At 58.2% G+C, this 10000-nt stretch overlaps 1 protein-coding gene across 6 annotated transcripts in view; it reads left to right on the top strand.

The window, feature by feature from the left end:
• EBF3 (EBF transcription factor 3) overlaps positions 1 to 10000 on the top strand; it is a gene marked incomplete at its 5' end in the record, with an annotated part of 116950 nt that overhangs the window by 86655 nt on the left and 20295 nt on the right. For all 6 annotated transcript variants that reach the window (XM_082673262.1, XM_082673261.1, XM_082673260.1 and 3 more), the window contains one exon: positions 295 to 421. In XM_082673262.1, the coding sequence (XP_082529388.1) occupies positions 295 to 421 (127 nt within the window). The remainder of the gene's footprint in view (positions 1 to 294; positions 422 to 10000) is intronic.

Raw genomic sequence — 10000 nt, 5'->3', positions numbered from 1 at the left:
CCCTGGAACAATTAGTGCTAGAATTACTAGAAGCAGGTTTAAGGAGACATATGGTGGTGATTTTCATATGAATGATGCCCTGTGGCCTTTCCTGCAAACTGAAACCGGGATCATTTGCAGATATTTTTCTGAAAGCACAACTGTAGGTCCTGAGTCTCTGGGTGACAGCTAGGAGGGAACATTCCAAGACGATGGTCCAATTTTTGCTCATTTTGGTAATTATATCCAACTGGCAAGTGTCCGCCTCTTACACCCAGTGCCGCTGAAAGCCTCTTCCCTATGTGGTTTTTATAGCTGATCACTCCCCACGCCATCCGAGTCCAGACCCCACCGAGGCACATTCCTGGAGTCGTGGAAGTCACCCTGTCCTACAAATCCAAGCAGTTCTGTAAAGGTGCTCCTGGGCGCTTTGTCTACACCGGTGAGTTCACGTTTCCAACTTTCGTGGTGAATCGGTAGATGCTTCCTCCCAAGGAGGGCCTCTCGGCCCCCGGGGGCCCCCTGCATGGGTTCTGCAGTGAGGATGGGCGATCCCTCCGTGGCCCACCGCTTGGTGTAGTTAGGGGCGGTGTCTACATCTTCTTCCACATGGTGTGACGCTATGGACAGGTGCAGCCAGCTCGGGCCAGGTGACCTGGGCCCCTCCCCCCATCCGTGGAGCTTCCCTTCTCGCCTGCAAAGCAAGGTGGTGGGAGCTGTCAGTAACCACAGTCCCCCTGCTTCCATCGGGTGGCTGCCCCGCGAGGTCCCAGAGGTTAGGCTGCGTACCCTAGGTCACACGCACCCTGTAGATGGGAGCAGGTCTCTGCCCTGGGCCTGGGGCCTCAAGCCCCACACCGCACTGCTGCTTCAAGGGGGTCCGTATTCTGGGAGGGTCTCGGACACACTGACGTCACCAGAAAGGGTCACGTCTGCTGAAAGTCGTCTGCTGCAGGGCTTTGCCCACAGGCTGCTTGGAGGACACCGTGCGTCTGAGGTTGCTACTGAGAAAGGCCGTAAATGACCATACGGCTTGTCTGCATGGGGACCCCTAGTCCTGCCACCTGCAGAAGCTGTAACCTCTGAGACGTGTTTCTGGGGGTGGCCGGCACCCGCTGAGCCCCACGAGGGCAGAGGGGACGGGGGCTTGTTCTTGGACAGCGTGGTCTCCAAGTGCTCGTGTGGTCAGGGCGGCGGGTGGAGGTCCTTGCGGGAGCCTGGCTGGGAGCCGGGGGCTCTGTCCACGTGCTGTCACCTGCTGCGGGATGCCCGGGGCAGGTCTGGCCTCCCCCTGGGATGCAGGCTTCTCCTCTGTCCAGTGGGTGGGTGACAGGGTAGAGACGAGGTCCCTTCCACTTTGGGGTTGGGGGAGGGAGTAGGGGTAACTCACCCCCGTCAGGAAGCGTGAGATGCAAAATGTAAATTCTTCCAGTGACCACTTTCCAGCAGGCCCCGTGTCACTCCCAGGCCGTGCCTGGCTCCGGTCCTTGCAGAGAGCCAGGGCTGCTGTCCCCAGAGGCACCCACACCCTCAGCAGCCAGGGCTGCCAGTGACTCCGGGGTCCTTGATGGGGGGAGGCCGCCTCCTCTCCAGCCCCCAGCGGCCCTCACGTGGTCAGGAGGGGAGAGAGGTTCCCTGCCTGTGCTAAGGGCCGTTTCCTCCTGTGGGACCAGCTCGCCTCCTGGTGAGCCCGGGAGGCGCGATGGAGGGAGGGCGGCGCCTCCTGCTGGTGCGGCCTCCACGTGTTAAATAACTGCCGCGCGGAAGCGGGCTGTGTAGTCGGGGTGCTTGTGAGCGCTCGTACCCGCGGCCGCCGCGGCCACCCGGTCCCGGGAGGTGGGGGCCAGGCTCCCCGCAGCGCTGGGCCGTCTCTGCAGCACCCCTGCCGGCCTGTGGGCGCCCGTCCGGCTCTGGATGTGAACTCAGGCCGTGGGGTCCTGGGCGCCCGCTCGGCTCTGCCCGGTGTGGCCCAGGGACCTGGGGGGACCCCTGAGTCCCGCTTTCTCCTCGGTGCCGTGTGTGACCCGGGCTCCCGTCGGGTCTGGGTTCCTCGGAGGAGGGGATGTTTATGAGCTGGGCGACTGGGAGCCACACCACGTGTGGGCTCCACGCTGCCACGTGCCCCGTGGGCGCCAGGTTGGGTCAGGCACCCGGTGAGCGCGTCCGTACGTGGTGGGACCGATGGCTCTGCCCCAGATGGACGGGGAGTCGGCTGTCCCTGTCAGCCTCTCTGGTCTCCTGGCCGCTCCCCTGCGGGCGCCTTCGGCCCTGCCCCTGACATCCAGTTCTTGACCCGCGGGCTTTTGGTGCTGAGGTTGGTGGGCCGTCATCAGTAGCAGCGACTCTTTCTGAGAGGAGACACAGTAGCGGGAAGGTCTGGTTCTTCACCCCACCGTTGGCCACCGAGGACGGTGGCCCGCATGGCAGGAAAGGGCCCCATGCTGAGCATCGCGGCGGACGCGGGTGCGGCCGGAGGGGGAGGCGCGAGGGCAGAGGGCCGCCCGTCGCCGCCAGTGGGTGTCCCGTGGCCGAGGGCCTGCCTCTCTGGGGCCGCGGTGGGGCAGTGCTCTCTGTAGCCCGCTGCCCTCGGCCGGGCAGGACGCTTTCCTTGGCCGTGACCGCAGGGCAGCGGGCGTCCCCGAGTCTGTTCCAGTGACACCCGCGTCCCGACGCCCATCTTCCATTTCTGCAGCCGACGCCGTGACCCCTCCCTGCTGAAGGGGCTTCTCAGACCCCAAGTTCAGGGTCCCGGCTGCCCAAGGCTATGGGGTTTCCTCCATCAGGAGTTCTCCCACGAACGGGCCTTTCAATGAAGCCATTCAGTGAGCTTGGCCTCTCCGCGGGGGCTAATTTACAGCCTTCCCCCACACCCCCATCATTAACGGGAATATACATTTCAAACGCACGTAAGGGATGCGGGGGCCTACACTCCCAGAGAGCAGAGGAAAGGTGGGGTCATAACCTGTCTGACCTGGAAGCTTCTGTCTGATTTGCATTGCCCTGAAATTGATGGGACAGAGAAGCAATCACTGGGAATTGCTCTCCCTCTGAAAGCTGAGCCAGCCCTTCTGGAGGCAGGACACGGGCGCAGCCCCTGCGGGGAGGGCCCCGTCCCCTGGGCATCTGGCTCCCATCAGCATCCCCGGGCCTGGAGGCTGCGCGGACACCGTCACACTGAACCCTCGGGGTGAGGCCGCCAGGCCTGGGGATGGGGAACCAGAGTGCTGAGGAGGGCCCCTCCCCCTGCCCCCAGCCAAAGGCAAAGGCCTAAGTGATCTGTTTACAGCGATCTGAGAAGCACCCGATGCTTCAGAACCAGACCCGATTAGTCAACCCAGAGCAGGTGTGGGGGGGGGGGGGCAGGCCAAGCCCATCCATCCAGGCCCCTGTGCCTGCTGCTTTCAACTACTGTAAAGACACAATTACCTTGGGAAGCTGTGGCAGTGCAGTTGATTAGCACGGTGAATTAAAAGAAGGAGTCACAATGACATGTCCAGCTCTTCCGTACTAGTCCTTTGTATTCCCAGCGTGCCTCACCCCTGTTGTAAGAAGGTCAGAAATTAGAGAGAGAGAACAGTTTTCAAGCGGCTAGCACTTAGGAGCAGAATTAACAATCGCCCTGTATGTAATTGCTAGTTAATAGTAAATTGCCTTCTAGACCGTAAAGCGCAATATGAACGGGTGGGCGCCTAAAATTAAATTAACGAGATATTTGCTGCATTTAAAAGTGAACAGTGCACGTTAATAACTGAGTGTAACGCTTGTTTTAATATTTGTCTAATAGTGTATCATTTGCTTGTTTAATAATAATTAGAATAGTCTCGGAATATCCTACCTGAGGAACTCAGTGGTATGGGCAGATTGAACAGTTTCACATTCGTAATTTCACCAGTAGAAAGACGTCAAATTGTTAAGAGCAATAAAAGAAATTAGTTTTTAATTATCATGTAAGCATTGCGGTGTTACTTGATTAAGACAAATTGGAATTTGTATGCTTCTAATTGAAATTACGTTTGAGCGAAAACTGCTTTTACAGACCGTATTCCAAGTGTGAGGTGTTCACGCACAGATGCGAGTGTCCCTGATGTCCTAACACGTCCATTTGGCAGAAGAGTTTTCCTATTACACAAAAAAGCTGGAGCTGCTCGGTGGTGGCCTGAGTCCCAGCATGGCTCTGCGGGACACCACAACGCAGCCAAGGGGCTCTTCCTGTTGACCTCTTGTACCCAAACGTGTGGTTGACCCACCCTCAGTTTAGAGATTTCTTTTGCTCAATTAAAGGAATTATATCACCAATTACCAGGAATCAACATGCTGTCTGCCCCGGGCCCAGCCAGCCCAGTTGCTAAACAAGATGCTGGCAGTGATGGTGCCCAGGCCCAGAGCGGCACGGACAGAGCTGGGGCCGGTCTTAGGTCTGCAAAGCATTGACTACCTGGGGACATAAAAATGGTCATTTTCTGCACGAAGACGTGCATTCAATTTCAGTCATGACATCGTTACTCAACCAGTAGCTGCTAACAGTTTGTGTTCTTCCCGGTACAGCGTTTATGGTTGGTTTGTTTGCTTTCTTTAAATCCCGTTGTGCCTTAAAACGGGCGACATGTCAAGGAGGTGACCGCCCTGTCCTCGGGAGCTGCCCCGCACCAAGGGGGGGTGTCTGTGGGCTCGCTCGGGGCCACCGTATCCTCTCGCAGCCTTCTGCCACCTAACCCACACTTCACCTCACCCCTTGAAGGGCGCCGGCGTTCCTGAAGTGTTTTAAAGCTCTTTTGTGAGTGTTCGGATGTGATTCTGTCCGCAGCACGGTGACACACAGTAGAGGCAGTGGCACCCTCGACCACAGCCGGCTCCAGCTAGCTCTCTCCCAGGCCAGCGCTCTTCAAACAAATTACTTGTATCCACGGAGCAAATGATTCCTAATTGCCTTCCACAAATCATACTGTTTCTACTTCGCTAAACTAAATGCTAATGCCTTCCCCTTCAATGTCAACCAGCCGATTATTTCGATTATAAGTTCTTAACCACGGAGATGGACGTGGCGGAGATACTTTCATTCCGAGTTCGAGTTTGGGGTTCAGGAGTCTGTGACTCCTGGGCTCCCTGTCCCGGCCAGTGAGGCCCGGCGGCTCCGGCTGCTACCTGTGCGTTCCCGGCTGCTGCGGGCGCCCCGCAGGCACAGGGCTTCCACTGGTCCCAGCTCGCCAGTTGGATGGTGTCAGTGGAAGTCCGCGGTCCCCTGGAGGATAGACAGCTTCGCTTTCACGTGAGGTTAGTTCTGTGGAAGAACGTGCTGAGCTCAGGCCACCTCTGGGCCCGTCCGGAACCGGAGAGCTGGGATGGCACTCAGATGACGCGCGACTCCAACGCGGTTTCTCCTCCCGCCCCGCCCACGTTGGCTTGTCCTTGGTTACGTGTTGGGGGCAGAGGGCGAATTTCTCCCCACTGGCTGGGATGGTGTGCAGACCTGGGCGTGGAGACCAGCTGGTCATCTTTGGGGTCATTGGCGGGGCTCCTTAGGGCCACAGAGGAAGGGAGGGCGTGCCCCCCCCCCCACGCTGCCGGTGTCCTCTGCATTAGTGCGGTCCCAGCATTAGACCAAATGACGATCAGTGAATCTGCCAGCTTGCTGAGTGGGCACTGGGGGCACAGATCCAGTCCCGAGTCCCTCTAAAGGGTGGGGCGGTGAGGGCTCCCGGGGTCCCTGCTGCTTCCTTCCTCTCCTGTCTCGAAGGAGGCCGGGAGAATGAGACACACCGCTTGTGCTATTGCACAAGTAGACTATTTGTCCTAATCAGTGACACCCATTTACTAGAATTGCTTAAAATGAACTATACCTCATACAGAAATCGCACATTTAGAGGGGTTCCATTCATCATCTGAAAATTGAGGGCCAGTAAACTTTTCTGCTCCTCCAGTGGGATCGTAGGCATGCATCAAAATGTTAGAAATGATTGGTGAGAGGGAGCTGTCACCCATTTATCAAGGAAAAGAACATTATTTGCTAATTTCCCAACCAGGCTGGTGACAGGGTGCTTCGTCTTTGGACCCACGGTGACCAGCGTGGCCTTTTTGTTATTAGTACAAGTCAAGCGCTTTTGGGCAGCTGCTAACAAGACACATTTGTCTGTCATCGGAGGGGCTTTGGTTGTTTTCCAAGTGCTGTGACCACAGGCCGCTCTTCCCGCGGCCCGATGGCTGTGCTCGGTGGGGCTGCGCTCACCCGGGAGGAGAACCGACTGATAAATCATGAAATTTCCGCATCAAGGTGAAGGTATTGACTCTCGGCACCGAACCTGACAGAACGCAGCAGAGAGGAGACAACCATTTGTCTTCCCCAAAGGACAAAAGGGTCACGGGTTTCCCTCAGTGGGTGCGGGGACGCAGGCCTGCTAACCTCCCCCCAGCTGGGAGGCCGCGGGCACGCGTCGCGGGATGGGACTGGGCCACGTCCGGGGTTTTATTTGGCGTCTCTGGCCGGTCAGGGTACCTGCCCTGCTTCTGGGACAGGATGTGGGGTGGCAGGGAGATGGAGGGACCCCTTAAAAGCACAACAAGAGTGAACAGCATCAACGGAAGTGCAGAATAAGGCAGCGAGGACAGGGGGTAAAAACAGAACCCCACGAGTCACCCTGGCAGGAGAAAGTCCCGTAGCTTCAAGGAGGAAGACCAGGGCAAGCATCAGAACCACCGTTTCAGCGGAGAAGCCACCGAGGGAGCGTGTGAGCCTCTGTTGCCGAAGAGGAGAAGAAATAGGCCCCGCCTGCCGTGGCCCTGGAAGAGTAGAAACGGGCGATGCCTCTTGTTTTCTTCCTGGCTGCCTGCAGCCGCGGAAGCCACAGGCCTCCTTCACCGCGTCCCTTTGGCCGCGCGCGAGGCCATGGCCCAGGCGGGAGGCGGACGGGGTGAGCGGGGTTTGCTCTCGGGGGCTGTGCCAGCCGGGATGGGGACGCCCCTGGGCTCCAGGGGCTGCTCGTGTCTTCATTTGAAACCTCTGTTTTCGAAGGTCTTTAGGCTGTCGGCTGAGGCTTGGATCCTAAAGGCTGAACCCGAGAAAAAGTCCGTTTAAAAAACTGTCATTTGAATCAGTTGGGCCTTTTTAATTCATTACAGAAAGTGCAAACTTGAGTCATTCGAACTTTCTTAGAATGGTTTTTCGATAAAACAACGAAAGATGGGAGCCTCTTCGTCGGTGACGTGAGCTGTTTGCTACGCCCCCCAAAATAAATACATCGAGGTTTTCAAATGCGCCTGACGAGCGTGTGAACAACTTGGTTCCACGCGGGACCCGGGTGCCTGTGGCTGGCGCCCGTGCTCTAGTAGAAGACGCGTTACAGAGCATGTTAAATTTTAAATACAGAGCCTCCCATCGGGACAGTACGCCGCTGCAGATCTCTGTACCTGTCGGTGTAAATCATCTTTGTGGGAAGTTTCTCAAAGGTGCAGCCTGGCAGTGGGTCCGTCATCCGCCTTCCAGACGCCACCCTTCCTGCCCTCGTGACAGCCCTTCTTACGCCCTCCACGCGTGGGAATCCTCCCGCCTGACAAGGTGAGCTCTGCAGGGTCGGCCCAGCCTTCTACCGGCCTGACCCTCTCCCTCCCGGAGCATCTGGGGACCAGAGTCAGGGCATCTGGGCGGCGGGGTGTAGAGGGGATTCTGCCAGATTTCTTCCCCATCTTTTCATCCTCCCAGGAGAAGGCCCTTGCCGGGGACTCCCCGTGGCCCTGCAGGCCTCGGCCTGGGGATGGGAGGGGGTGGGGCCGGCGATGTGGCGCTCCTGCCCCTTCTCAGGATCCGTGTGTCTGGTGCTGGGATCGGCCAGACGCTTGAGCCCCAGAATCACTTCACCCCGCTTGTGAAGACCAGCCCGGCGCCGTTCCTTGCGAGCACGTCCCCAGTGCCCTTAGGGATGAACGAGCGCCAAGCCCGCCCTGGGGCTGCTGTTCCTCGGGTACTTTTACAGCAGGACCTCAGTGACTCCCAGGGCGTCCGGCCGCTGTGCACCCCAAGCTGAAGACGGCTCCGTTTGCCTGTGTGCTTGTCGGTTACAATGGAGGTCGTTTCCAAAGTTGACCCATTTTACCACCACGGAGGTGAGCCACACGTGTGCGAGGTGCTGGGGCCGCAGCCTCACGTGCCCTGCCCGCGAGCCACCTGCCAACGGTCCCTCCTCACACCCCGGCGACCGGCCCAGGCCGCGTGCCTCTCTGTCATGGCACCAGGGGGCCCACCTGCCAGCCACCTGCCTCTTCTTCAGCACCCCCGACGCCGTGTCCATCTGGTGCCTTCTTCCCTCCGCACTCAGAGAACACCCGCCGACAGTAATGATCGTTAAGGCGAGCATAGCGTCCAGGGTGGGATGCTGAGGCTTCGTGTCGATGTGACTTGGAATTTACCCGTGGTGTCCGGCGTTCAGTGTGTCCCCGAGGCCCACCTGGGCCTGGTACTCTGCACGTGAAGCAGAGAAGGCGGGAAAGCAGCTGCGTCTCGTGGGTGCGCTCGCGATGGGTTCCTCGCGGTGGGTTCCTCACGGGGCCCCAGGCTGGCTTCACCCTGGCAGCCCCGTGCCTGGTTCTGGGCGCCCGATCCAGCTGACTCAGAGCCTGATGGGAACGAAAAAGAGAAGAGACCGTAATGAAACAGTCCCGAGAGCTGTTCGGGTCTCCGAGGAGAGGGGCAGCCGTGGCCCTGTGGGGTCTGTGGGCGGAGCGCCCCTCCAGAGACGGGGGGCCGGGGCTGGCGGGCTGCGCCCCCGCACGTCGGCGGTGAGGTCGGGGGTCCGCAGGCAGAGGGCAGAGCCTGCGCCACGGGCGGAGGAGATGGAGGGAGCGCATCAGGCGGGACTGTTTTACTTCAGAGACGTAATCCAGGATCCTGTGTTTGAGGACTCTGTTTTGTGATTTCAACATTTACGTTAATCTTGGCGATGTCTTTAAAGGCTCTGCCTTAGAACGTTGCTTTTCCTCTTTGTTCACCTTGAAAAACCAGGGGTTACAAACGCCTCCGTGGGGATTGAGGAGGGCCAGCTTTTCCCCTGGACTGGGGGGTCTCTTCCTCGGCCATCCGCTCCACCCCTCACAGCTGGGGGCCTGCTCACCCCAGTTCCGGCCTCCGTTCTTTTACGCAGACGCCAGACGCCCCGCAGCCAGTATTCAGGCCATGAGAGGCCTTCCCCTCGGTATAGGCACAGCTGGTACATGCATTCTAATCTAGGTCAGGGGTGTTACTTTCACTTAAAAAATTTTGTTCTTTATTCAGATATAATTCACACAGCCTAAAGTTCACCCGAAGTTTACAATTAAGGGGTTTTTGGTACAGTCACAGAGCTGTGCAACCACTAAGCTAAGTCAAGAACAGTTCATTACACAAAAAGGAGCCCCGCACCCGTCAGCAGTCCCCCCGCCCCCCCGCCAGGCAGCTACGAACCTACTTCCTGTATCTATGCATTTGCCCCGCTGGACATTTCCCGTGCACGGAATCATACGGTACGGGGTCCTTTGTGACCAGCTTCGTCCACTCACGTTTCTCCCGGGTGGAGGCGTGATCGGCGCGTCCTTCCTCTGTGTGCCTGAAGGGTCTTCCCTTGTACACAGAGACCACCTTTTATCCATTCATCTGTGGGTGGAGCCTTGGTACAGTCGCTTCTCAGGATCCGCCGGGGATGGGTTCCAGGACCAAATCTGTGGATGCTCGTGTCCCTTACAGCGTGGTCCTTCGTAGCCGAGGTCAGGGCTGCGGTTGGTTGAATCTGAGGATGTGGGACTGGCGGATACAGAGGGCTGACGGTAAGACAAGTGGTGCTGCTGGGAAACATTGGTGAACAGTTCTCGCATGGATATATGGGAAACGTCATGTGCACCTTGACTTCTCCAAGTCAGAAGTGAAGTATACCTTCTCCATTGGCTTAGAATTTTCCAGAAGCCCCGTGGGTCCTCGTGGTCCTTACTCGTTACTGTGGAGCACCTACTGTGCGCCCTGCGCTGAGCAGGGCAGGTGCTGTGACACAGGGTGACGGCCGCA

The sequence above is a fragment of the Grampus griseus genome (assembly GCF_964374135.1).
Source record: "Grampus griseus genome assembly, chromosome: 16".
In the NCBI taxonomy this organism is placed as follows: domain Eukaryota; kingdom Metazoa; phylum Chordata; class Mammalia; order Artiodactyla; family Delphinidae; genus Grampus; species Grampus griseus.
Note: the sequence above shows the minus strand (reverse complement) of the source record. Positions and strands in the feature narration are given on the sequence as shown.